The following is a 13,195-nucleotide window of genomic DNA, read 5'->3' as shown; positions in this document are numbered from 1 at the left end:
TCATTGAATTATATGATAAATTTTGACGAAATATGATCAATCTTGACCATTGTTAGTTAAAATGAGAACGACAAAACAACAGAAACTTACGGTACGGGTTTTAAACAGATAAAAATGATGAAGGATACGGTCAAAAAAATAGGGAATGGCAAACGGACGAAAACGAACGATACGAGTATTAAACGTGTAGTTTTCAAAAAAACGAAACAAAAAAAAAAAAACGGTAGTATACTCATGCAATTTGAGAGATTATTACTTGTATACATGTATCTAATATTCCAAAAGCTCTAGGAGTCCCAAGATAAAATAGCCCAATGGGCTACAAGAAAATGAGATGTTGCTAACTTTAGCTTCTCTTTACTCATTGGGCTATAAGAAGATGAGATTTTTTTCCTATAAATAGTATGGAAGTTAAAAACAAAAAAGTAAGTACCGTATTGTCTTCACTCTTCACTTTTATTAATAGGTTTTTTTTTTTTAATATAATTCTTATTTTACCCTTAAAAAACGGATACTCGTTTAAAACGGATTTTTTTGCCGTTTTCGTTTTTTTCCGTATTGTATAATAGTATACGGGAAAACTCGTTTTAAACGGCAAAAAAACGCAAATGCGTTTAAAACACGTTTTAACTAACAGTGATCTTGACCATGTCCTATTGTTAAATGGACTGAATGACTATCATCTTTTTTATACACAAATAAGTGCATTAGACCCAATATATTTCATATTCTTTTTAAAATGGGATGAATTTGTCTAAAATTAATATGTCATATCCAACTTCAAAATCCATAAAATAATATAATTTTTTTTTAATTTAATATATTTATACATCAAAACAAAGGAACTTAAAAGACAATATCTCGAATATTTGAGTTGATGAATTTTAGTGGGGACCAATTACATACACATAGTCGTCAAACTAATCTAATTACATTTTTCTATTATAAATATTTATCTTTTTCTCATGTAAAATCTTTGGATTTTGGGGGGAGGGGGGCAAAGAATATTTGAAGATACAAAATATATTTATTTTGTTACAACCACAAAAGAAATATGAGGCAAAGAGAATTTTGATTTGGTCCAGTTCAACCCGACCAAACCGGACCGGACAAAGCACACGAGTGGCTCGAGAAGGCGGACCAGCAAAGGCAAGGCAAGGCTTCACGGCCGAGCCGCCGAGGGGCCCATATAATGATATAAAATAGTTTTCATTGTCTGAGACAACCAATTGATCTCATTTCTAGAAATAGAAGGTTACATGTCAATCCCGTTTCTGCCCTCTGCCAAGATTTATTATCTCGCTCAAATCTTCCCCCTTTTTGGCCGACTGCGTTTCTTGATTCTCAATTGCGCCGGACACTTCTCCGGTAGGGTTTGCTGTGGGCTTTCTTCTCCCTGAGATTAGGGTTTGGGCAATTGGGTGTCGTTTCTGCTGCAAATAATCAGAAGGATTCACTTTCCTATCCGGGAAGATTCAACAATCTACTGTATTTAAACGTTTCCTTCTGGGTTTCCATGAAAGAAAGTTTGGTGGAAGAAAGATCGGATTTCGATGCGAATTTGGCGCAGGTTCTGGTTATAGTGTTGCGTTTTACATGCTAGGGTTTGATCTTAGCGTGCAAAGGTCCAGGAGAAAGAAGAAGAAAATTTAGTCGAGGGAGTTCGCTGAATTCGATGTAATAATGGCTAAATGTGAGTCCAATTTCTGTCAGAACAAGCGCTCCTTGTCGTCCATATACGTTCCGTCGCAAGATTCGTGTTCCAAGTCCATTAACGAGACGGTAAATGGCTCGCATCACTTCACAATAAAGGGATACTCTCTTGCGAAGGGGATGGGTGCAGGGAAATACATATCAAGCGATATATTCACTGTTGGAGGGTATCAATGGGCAATCTACTTCTATCCCGACGGCAAGAATCCAGAGGATAGTTCCATGTACGTGTCTGTGTTTATTGCATTGGCAAGTGAAGGTACGGACGTTAGGGCTTTGTTTGAGTTGACTTTGTTGGACCAGAGTGGGAAGGGGAAGCACAAAGTTCATAGTCACTTCGACCGTTCTCTGGAAAGTGGTCCTTATACTCTCAAGTACAGAGGGAGTATGTGGTATGTATATTGTTACTTTTGAACGTTGCCTTTGTTCTTTTAAGTTCTCCAACCTGTACCGTGTTCCTTGCCACCAAGCAGTGGCGTTTGCCTTTGTCTTTGAAACCAACCAAAACATCAGAATTGAGATATTACACTCAATTAAAGATGTATCCTTGGTGTATAGTTTAGAAATCCTGCTACAACTAAAACTGCAAAATATGTAAACCATACAATGGGAGATGCTTTTTCTGGCAGTTCTCTGAAATAAATAACTTTATAAGACTAAAATGCGTATTAAAACTAATAATATCCAATGAAAACACATAATTAAGAAATACCCCTGGTTCCTGTTCAAGTAGAAGCATTAAAAAATAACACAAACCAACTACGAGGAAAGCTAAGGGTGCAGCCATACTATCAGAAAACCCTTGGGAATCCCCTTATGTCATTATTGTTGCACCAACAACCAGGCCGTGAGGCTTTCCCAAGGGATGTTTTCTATTTACATTCCCATCTCTTAGAAGAGCCGCTAAAAGATCGAACCAGACATGTGCAGGTAGCTCGACCGTGTTATCGGTCATTGAAACACAAGCTGGAGACATATCGGCCTCTTGTGTATACCTTTTAAATACACAAAGAAAGAAGGCCATGCTGACTTAAGCTACTTGGCCATTTGACAGCTTTGTGGAAATGCTCTTGCACAAGATGTTGGTCTTTTAATTTTAACATTTTCATCACTAAGTACAAATCCTTGCTGGATTGGGTGTTGTGCATCTTTGTAGTTTAATTCATGATTCCCCCTCCCCCCATCTTGCCAATCCCATTCACATCTCGATTTGGGAGCATTTCCCTCCCTGCAGAAAAGAAGCCGGGAGTCCTTCAGTGATAACTAGCAGAACCAAAGACTACCATGTATAATTCTTTTTTTTTTTTGGGGGGGGGGTGTTTCTCCCATTTTGCAAGAATGTTTTATGGGATTTGATTGTTATGTTCCATTAGAAAGGCATGATTGTGAGTCTTAATAGTTTTCTTCAAGTTTAGGGAGCCATTGGAACTTATGATAAGTAGAAGGAAGAAATCGAAGAAAGGAAGTAGAACTTTTATTTGTAGAGGAATTTTGGCTGTTGATGTTGCCTTAGAAAGGCATGATTGTGAGGATCCATGTAGCTGACCCCATTAAGTTGGGATAAGCTAAGTCTTTGTTGTTGTTGTTGTTGTTGATGTTGCCTTGATTTTGTCCCTCGTCCAATGCCTAGGGTTGCCTGTACCTATGGTTGTTGTTGCTATTAATTTGCTGGCAGCTTACTGTCTTTGCTGTTGTTGCTGTGTTAGGAATTGGTTCACTGGTTGAGCTTCTTCTCACTTGGTGGCAGCTAGTAAATTCTTTCACTCATGCATCTTCCTGGTTTTTCGTTGCTGAAATTCAAATGGTGATGATCAACATGCTTGGGTGATCAGATAATAAATCTTCTGGTTCCATGTATTGATTTCAAGTTCTGTTGAAGTGACACAAATAAACGGCAGTAGACAGATTATGGGGGGCCTGAAATTCAGTCTTGCCTTGGGGTGCCAAATTCTAGCTATAGTTCTTTGATTGAGTTGAAATTTAGTGGTTGGTGTGAATAATAAACGGTAGAATTTAAAGATTCTTGTGAGATTGATTTGTAAGAAATTTTGAAGTAGATTGAGTTCTAAACTGAAAGTGCATAGCTGTCTGATAGGCTGGGCTGCGACTTACCCAAGGCTTGTTGATCTTAGTCAGTCTTATATGGTTCAAATTTGGATCGAGTATCTATATATTCAGCTAAACGGCTTCTTTTTTCTTGTTGAAGTGTCTGGATCACTGTAATGCCAAGTTGGTCATTTCTAAGTCGGATTTTTCATTAAAGTTGGTGAGCTTTCTTGATTTTGGTTGTTGATGAACACTTTTGTGGGTCCATTACGTTCTAGGATTCGGGTTTATTGGAACCCTTAGTTTCAAAGTCAATTTTGTATGACAGTCAAAACTGGTTAAGGAGAGAGAAAGAAAATAGAATGGAAAAATTGTATTGTTGTGCTGATTGTATTGTACTTTCTTTGTAGTTGATTCTTGGAATGTAATTGGATTTGATCTTTTATTATTGTCAAATTTTATGGACTGCCATAACTTAGTGTACAATTTCTGTATATTGCATTCAAGTGTTTTTTCTGTTATAATTTATTTATTTGGGATTTTCAGGGGTTACAAACGTTTCTTTAGAAGAACAACTCTAGAAACATCTGATTATCTGAAGGATGATTGCCTTGCCATGAATTGCACAGTAGGAGTTGTCAAAACCCGTATTGAGGGGCCTGAGCATTACAATATTCCAATGCCACCATCAGATATGGGTCAGAACCTCAAAGAGCTTCTAGCATCTGGCATTGGTTCTGATATAACGTTTGAAGTTGGTGAAGAGACATTTAAAGCCCATAAATTGGTACTGGCTGCTCGCTCTCCAGTTTTTCGAGCTCAATTCTTTGGACTGATTGGAAACCCAAACATGGATAAAGTAGTAGTAGAGGATGTTGAACCCTCAATTTTCAAGGTATTGATTATGCATTTCTTTGTTTCCATTAGAATATTCCTAGTGATCTTATATTGCCTTTCATTGTGAGTTCACGACATCCAGTCAATGTTAGAACACCATATAGGAAGCATTTGTTGCATGTTTAACCTTTTATTTTCAAGTATGACTATCAGTTGGTATTACCTGAGATGTATGACTAAGTGACATTATCACTTCGATCCTGATCCCCAAAACCAAAAGTGATTTATAACCTTGTTTTCAGCTTGAGTATCATTCCTGTGTGATACTCATCTGGACTTATGGATCAGAGGTTCCAAATGACGAGCTGAATCCTGTGAGCGGATGCCCTATGATGGCAATGGATCAACCAATCCACTTTGTACGAGGGATTGGATTGGTCTTATCTAATACCAATCCATATTGAGCAACCCTACTGATCCCAAAAGCTTTGCTCAAAACTCAATCTATGCAATTGTACCTCTTATGGCCGCAAACCCAGGAAGCTGGTTTTTTGAAACTTGATGGAACATGTGATACTTGTATTGTCGGTGTGTTAGGCCAGCAATGAAGACATACTATAAGATAAGTAAAGAAAATTAGAAATTTCACAAAATTAGGGTTTATGTTGACAGAAATGGATACAAGGAGGGGGGAGGGGAGTGTATGGTTTCAAGTCAAAGGGTTAGGGTTGGTATGAAAGGAAGATCCATTGTCGGTAGGGAAATTAAGCAATAGAATCAGGGTCTTGAAGTTGGACTTCTGGGGTTAGGGTGAGGGAGATTAGGAATTAGGTTAAAGGTTGAATTAGGGTTAATGAACAAGGTTAGGGTTTGAAGAATATGAAATTATGAGTGAATGCATAATACTGTGAACATTACTATGAATAGTAGATTTGAGTGATATCTTGAAGAGTACCCTGAATAGTAGTATCCGTTGGTTAAAACACAGAGGTTTGAAGAGTAAGTTAAACCATGGTATCAATAGGAAATAAATTGACAGAAGCAATGGAGTATAAAATTGCAGAATATTAGGAACAAGATAAGAAATTCTTTAGAAGCAGAGGTCTATTTGCTATGTTTATGAAATTACTCTTTTAATCTTCAAGGAAATCATGAATGGTTCACCATCTACAAAGATACAACTTGCAACAGAAAATACTTGATTCCTCAAAGCCTTAAGTTATATATTGAGTCATGTGCCCCCCTTATATTTACAATCCACAATCCACATCCCCTAGTCTTTCTCGTACTTGGACTCATTAATTTGTGAAACTGTTCAATACAATCCATCTTACCCAATTAAGACAAACCAATATCAAACTACATTAAACCCGATTACGACTAGCACAACTCAAGCCCAAATAAAATATACTGAGACAGGCTTAAAACGTGATGAGGCCCACCGCCCACTCTAACCTAGAATCAGAGAAGCAGAAAATTTCAGAAATACTCTAATGTCCAAAATTAAGCAGGTGGAAAAAGACTTGATGATTCAATTAGGTTGCCAGCCTGATAATTGCACCTATTCTTCAACATGAAATAGTCAACTGAAACCTCATTTGGTCCCAAGTGGGGACGGCCTTATAATTGGACCTATTCCTCGACATGAAATAGTCAGCTGAATTGGTCCTAAGTGGACTTTGCAACATAATGGGTTTTAGTGTTTGACATCCTGCATCAGTCTTCCTTAGAAGAACTCAACCTTGTAGAATTAAAAGCTTGTATGCATGTGATGCTTGCTGGTATCTTAAACTAATCACATCCTGGACTTCTATTTGAAACCCATGGACTCTTGTCAGAAACTTTGAGCATCCAAATTTTTCTTCTCCTTAATGTAAACTATCTTAATGATATGAACCAGCCATCTCTGAATGATATGAACCAGCCATCTCCCTGTAGTGCATTGGATTTCTAAGGAAGAAGAATAATCATCTCTTGCATAGATGCCAAAACATAGAGTTGATTGTGAAATCATGCTAAATAACTCAGTTGCTGGATTACCAAGGTCAACACAGTAGGATATAAGCTTGTTGTAACAGAAACACGTCATAACTTACAATAGAGCTCATCTGTATGATCTTGCATTGCAAAGGTTGGCGACTCGACCTTGCCTTCTCAAAACCTGGTGGTTCAGACGAGTCAAACCTGGTCAGGGCGAGTCAAATTTTTTTCTTAATTTTAAAATTTTCTCCTTCAGGTTATGTCAATTTCCTAGATGAGTTTACACTTTTAAGTAAGAGAACACTTGGTAAAGCCGAAGGTTGTGTACAGTGTCAATGAAGACCGTGGCGTGGAAGAATTCTATATACAGAGTCTATAACGGATAAGTAAACATCACACAACTTTCATTTAAAGCAGGGAAAAAACGATATATCGAAATTCTTGGAAGAGAAAAAGGGTTGGACTGAAGGTGTTCGTTCATTAAGAGATCTAGAGAAGAAACAAAGAAGTATACATGTGCTTTTCTCCATGGATGTACGATTTGAAAAGAGATGCCGTAGGTGCAAAGTAAAGGAAAGAAAACAGTATTTTTCTTGTATGATTCCTGGAGTTTTTGGAGGATGAAGTTGTAGGACTGTTGAGGAAAGATTTGATAAATCATATTTATTTATATGATAGCAATATTTTGGGACTAAGTTTTTTATTTACAAAATGATACATTGATTCCTAAATGTATCTGTTTCCAGCTTTTTACCATTTGCATATTTTTTTGAACAAATTTCAACCAATTTCTTTCAATATTTAAACTTTATTATTCCCCAATAAATTCCATAACATATTTTTCTCATTCCTAATCTTACTATTGCCACCCCTATGATTGCATCCCTTCATCAACGGCCTTATAACATAATCTACCAGAACTCTAAGTATTGGAGCATCTGATGTCCCACATCAATCTTTTCCCACCTGTTTTTGGGTGATTTGAATTCTTGTATTTTTGCTTCTGCTGGTGCAAATATTACTGTATTATAATCTAGGGTACACTATTCCTGTACGTTGTGAAGCATGGTTCATGGTACATTAGGTTTTATGATTGTTATGTCTCACACATTTAATCCTTGTTTAAAATGAAAAGATACTTCATGAGCAATTTATGCAGATCCTGGGGTTTCTTCAGGAGTCACTGGAGCCACTGACATAGATCACCCATCTTCTGTCTGTGCACCAGTGATCGTTGTTAGAATTGGCAGTGCTTGTGTAAATATAAATTTGTGAGCTGAGCCAAGATTCAAACCATATCCTTGAACTGAACCTCCGCCCCCCCCAAACAAATGACATTTGGTTAATCTGCCAGTAGATTTATTTCTTTTGTAGTTGGCAGCGTGGTGGTTCAGTGATTTTTCTAGGCTTGGATTTCCTTGGGCTGGTTTAGACCCATGCACAAGCTTTTGACAGTCTACTTCTTTATGTGTGTCTATTCATGTGTTTGTTCATCCAATCAGACAGTCTAATTCTGTGATGGATCGTTATCTTTTCCGCCTTGTTTCTTCTTTCTATGTTTAAGAGTGTACCTCCCTTCTTGTGTTGCAGGCCATGCTTCAATTTATGTATTCAGATGAACTTCCTGATGTACGTGAACTCTCAGGTTCAATTTCTATTTGCACATCAACAATTATGGTGCAGCATCTGTTAGCTGCCGCAGATAGATTTGGTTTGGAACGACTAAAACTATTATGTGAAGCCAAGTTATGTGACGAAATTACTGTGGACACTGTGGCAACAACACTGGCCCTGGCAGAGCAACATCAATGCTCACAACTGAAGACCATCTGTTTGCTATTTGCTGCCGGAAATTTGGGAGGTGGGTGTTGCTCATAGAGTACAAGAGTTGCACTTTTTATTTTATTACAACTTCGAATATTTATCTTTTCTCTATGGGTAACTGAAAAAAAAGAAAAAAAAAAAGATGCTTTTCAAGTAAAGCCCTAGGATATTCATGACAGTTGAAATACCTTTGATGTTCGCACTTCGCACCTCTTAAGCGATTCTGGGTTAGCTTAGATTGAACCCACAAGTTCATGTTTATGTTTCTATATATGAACTAATTGAGCTATGGTGCAAGACCTAGGATCCTTTTGAATTTGTTGTTGAAGTTTAACTTGGATTTCAATGTGGTTATCATCGTTATACTCTCCTGATCTATAGGTAGGTAGGTATTTACCTAGATTATTCTTATTTCTTGGTTTTTGGAAAGATTAATTCATCTATGCTTATTGGTTGTGGACTTACTTTCTTCATTTGGTGCATCTTGGAATGACGACACCTGGGAGGCCATTGTACTTTTGGATTCCCTTTTGCTTCCTCCCTGACGTTTGTGTTTCTAGGGAAATTGGGAGAAAAAAAGAATTAGAAAGCTAGGTTTTTTCTTTTGTTTGGTTACATGTGGAAAATACGGGAACATAATAGGAGAAATAGTTTCTGTTCTTTGGAAACTTTAAAACAAAATTTATTAGGCCACAATAATGTGGTACAGCTCAAGTGGGACTGGGTTGGACCCTTTTTTTTGGGGGGGGGGGTGTTGGTTGTAGAAGAGACTTTAGAGAGATTATTGGTTTGAAGAATCTTGATCGCTTGTCACCCGGCTCTTTTGCCCCCTTCCCCCTTTGTTCTGTTTCCTTCACATTTTTAAAGCAGATAAAATATAGTTCCGTTAAAGAAACTTTGAATCTGGACTCTTCATTTACCATTATAGTCTTTCTGCAATCAAACAGTGGGAATTAGGTATATACGTACTTTCTTTTCTGTCCCCCCATTTTTTTGGGCTAAACGTCGCATTAAGGAGGCTTTAAGTCTTAGAGGAATAGACATTGAAATCTTTTAAATCGTTTTTAGCTGGAACGGGAATATTATCTCTGTGTATTGATTTAATGAGAATATCTGTTGGTCCAAACTTCACAGCCTTTGGCTCAGTGGTAGCCATAATTATGGTGAGCAGATCTGATATTCTGCATTGGAAAATAAAGATGATATTTTCTCCCACATCTATCCGTTTGTCTGAGAAGGATGAAGAAATATTCAATGCCACTTTATCCATTTTGACTTTGTTAGAAAGTTGTACTATTATCATCTCTCTCTCTCTCTCTCTCTCTCTCTGGGAGGGGGCAGCTGGAATGTGATGCAGGGAAGGTTTAGAAAACCTTAGAATCATTTGGATATGGAGCCCTTAACCCTGAATATAAAAATGATGTGTTCAAGGGTAGATCAGACAAGATTAATAGAGCACTATGCCCAAAGTACAGAAAAACAGCGATCCCAACAGTACACAACATGGCAGAATTAAAAAAGTTAAATAAAACAGGATCCAACGGTCGGATGGGGCCAATATTTGGATCAAATAGCCTTCTTAATATGACAGTAAGACCCTCCAAAGACAAACTGATCCTAGGGTTGGATCTGTTGTAAGGAAGTTTAAAAGAAAAAGGAAACTCAAGGACTAACAAGAATTAGTAACTATAAGGAACTGTCGTAACTCCACATCACATCAACAGGTCATATGGTCATCTAATTAAAGACGCATAGTGTAGAAACAGGGAAGAACATCATAGTAAAAGAAGGGATCAATCCAAGTGCTGGATTATTTAGAACAGCATGTTAACCCCTTCTTCCAGAATTAGCAAGTTAATAGAATCAAAGTCAACAGATCTGTGAAACAGATACTGGCAGTGGGCACTCGATGGCTCTAACAGTAGGCACCAGATAGATGGATTAACGATAACTCTAAAATTGTGGACTGATAAGAGGGAGGCTAAAACATCAAAAGAAAGTGGACTGGCAGAAACCATGGGTGACTGAGAATCCAGAAACCAGTAGAAACTGTTATGTCAATATGGATGTAATGGTTCACATGAAGCTGGAAATAGAAAAGAGAAGATTGAAAAAGAATAGCCATGGCTTACCTTGCTGGAATGGAATGACAGAATAACAGAAAAGTAGAAGAGAAAGAGAGAAAATGGAAGAAGAGGGAAAAGAAGGGGGGGGGGTGGTATCACCTGGCTTCGTGACCACACAACCTAGGCTTCACCACATACGGCAGCTCCATTGAAGAAGATAACGCTTCTTTGCCAAAACCATGGGCTACTGTAGCCCCATGTTTTTATTAATACTAGTAAATGGCAATTCAAAAATAGAAGCTCCCTCTTGTGTGGGGAGTAGCTTGGCTGCCAAGCCAAAAAAAAAAATGAAAAAGAAAACTATTATAATAATAGCTTGGGAAAAGTGCTAACTGTTGAGTTGACACTTGGGAAAGCTCCTAATGTGTTTACACACATTGTTCTATGTACATTGTAGTGAGTGTGGTCGCAATGATTATTAGTTGTATCTTTCACCTAGTTGTGTGTTTATTAGTTGTATCTTTCACCTAGTTGTGTGTTACTTTGCATCTTGTCTGGAATCTCTTTTGTTGCTCCTTTTGGTTGAGGATTCTCATTAATTTCTTCAGCAACTTCATTTTCATCTGTCATTGCAATCAATTTCTCATCACTGAAGCTTTCCAATTTGTCTCTTCATTCATTGCATAAAGTAAGTTCTCTATTGCAATGCAGCGTATGTATTTGGTCTCATAATAAGAATAATTCCTCAAGTTAAAAGTTTCTTGTAGTACATCATTTTTATACTTATGAAGCCCTATCAAATTCTTAATCACTGTCTTTGAGATGGCTAAGGAAAGATTGGTGTATGTCACATTTAAATATTATTCTATGAATTATTCTATCCCTTGCTTGTACTGGTTGACCACCTTCATTTTCTTCCTTTAGCATCATCTAAATCCATGGCATGTATTGATGACTTTAGTGATGTTTAAGGCTATAATGAACTTGGCATCCATTGATTATGTCTTCCATGTTACAGTTGGTAGGCAAGAAGGGACTGAGAAACCATAATTTACGGATGTATAAAAGATATTAGGTTTATTTTGCTTGGGTGGTCTATCAATACATACATTTGACTCTGTACACTGTAATATATCCCATCTTGTAATTGGAATCCTATAAATTTATTAGATAAAAAATGTAGAACCAGCTGGGTTCCTCAAAATATAATCATTTATGAGTGCTTATTACAAGTAGGCATACTGTATGTTTACACAACCAGCTGCTGGTCTTCAATAAGATACTTTAAGAAGGAAAATCTCTGGAATGCTACTGAAGAGGCCATCATAACAGACATGTTGCCTGTTTTGTCGCAATACTCATGTCTGGCTTCTTTATTATCCCCCTCTTCCCTACACCCGTGCGTGTGGGATTTGGTGGTATCTGTTGATGTCGGTGGTATTTATTGCCAAATGCCTTCCATTTCAGTAGACATGAGAATGCATGTACCTCACTGACTTGGTCTATTGCTTCTGTTCAACCAGTCAATCCAACTATAGAAGCATTTAATGGCAAGCATTTTTTACCTTTGTTGAATCCTGAATCAATTCCTGTTTTGGACATTTACTTATATTATCCCTGCTAAGTTGGTAAGAGATTTTTGTTTTTACTATGGAAAGACCTTGGATGTCATTGTCTGTTACGAGTAATGAATGTTTATATGGAAGATATTATATTAATTAAATTGCTGGGATTCTCTCATCTGCTCGTTGCCATTAAATCAAAGGAGTTCATCAGGTTTTTTTCCTCTCCTTTTTTTCTTTTTTTCTTTTTTTGGGAGGTGGGGTGATATCTGGTTCCTCATTTTTCTTGTTAATGGTCCGTAAAGACAATGGCCTAATTTCTTTCAGCATTGGAACAAAAGCAGTTCATTGGAGTTTTATGATTATTTTGTTGAATATAATTTTGGACAATGGACATGATACACTCGTGGATCAATATGTCAAGCATCACCTGCATGAACATGTAACAACTTTATCATCTCTCCTCCTTTCCCGCGATGGGGGAAGAAGATTGATCATTATTAGTGGAGGACCATCACACTGAGATTCTTGGATTTCACCTCATACCTTGAAAATTTGGTAGTGTTTTTTATCTTTTTCATAAATTTAAGCAATGCTTTTATTTTATGGACCAAGTAGCTGAAAGCTGATTCGTTGTTAACAGAATTGATGTCTGTTTATCTATCTATTTATATATATATATATATATTATATCAGTTTTTACTATTTAATTATTTAAACTCTTCATCTGAGTCCATATATTTCCTATTGGCAGCGGTCATGCGGTCAGAAGGGTATGGATACTTGGAAGAGAGCTGCCCTTCACTACTTTCGGAGCTGTTGGCAACAATTGCGGTGGGGGACAAGGACTCGAGCTTGCTGTTGAGCAGGAAGAGGGGTGGTGGCACCAACAACACTGGGACCAGTTTGGCAGCTGAAACAACCGTTGCAGTGGTTGATCCTGACAACAGGCGCATGCGTAGGCGGCTCTAGTTGTCTCAAGAGTCAAGACACTTGCAGGAACCTAGCTTGGAAGGGCTGGTGGTGTTATGGTCATTCACTATGTTCCTGTGTGTTTAGGAAAGTGGAATCCTCTGTTTAGCTTTGTAGTCCTGTCAACACCTTTCATTTGTGTTGTGATTCTCATTCTTTAAGAAAGGAGTTGATGTGGCACTCAATTTTCCAGTA

At 37.5% G+C, this 13,195-nt stretch overlaps 1 protein-coding gene across 1 annotated transcript; it reads left to right on the top strand.

The window, feature by feature from the left end:
- The first annotated feature begins 1,238 nt into the window (after positions 1 to 1,238).
- Positions 1,239 to 13,195, top strand: LOC122073566 (BTB/POZ and MATH domain-containing protein 3). The gene is made up of 4 exons (XM_042638160.1): positions 1,239 to 2,105; positions 4,306 to 4,654; positions 8,167 to 8,437; positions 12,783 to 13,195. Exons 1-4 carry the CDS (start codon positions 1,684 to 1,686, stop codon positions 12,998 to 13,000), a joined length of 1,260 nt encoding a protein of 419 aa, XP_042494094.1. The 5' UTR covers positions 1,239 to 1,683; the 3' UTR covers positions 13,001 to 13,195.

Source organism: Macadamia integrifolia, chromosome 3 (assembly GCF_013358625.1).
Source record: "Macadamia integrifolia cultivar HAES 741 chromosome 3, SCU_Mint_v3, whole genome shotgun sequence".
NCBI lineage: Eukaryota > Viridiplantae > Streptophyta > Magnoliopsida > Proteales > Proteaceae > Macadamia > Macadamia integrifolia.
Note: the sequence above shows the minus strand (reverse complement) of the source record. Positions and strands in the feature narration are given on the sequence as shown.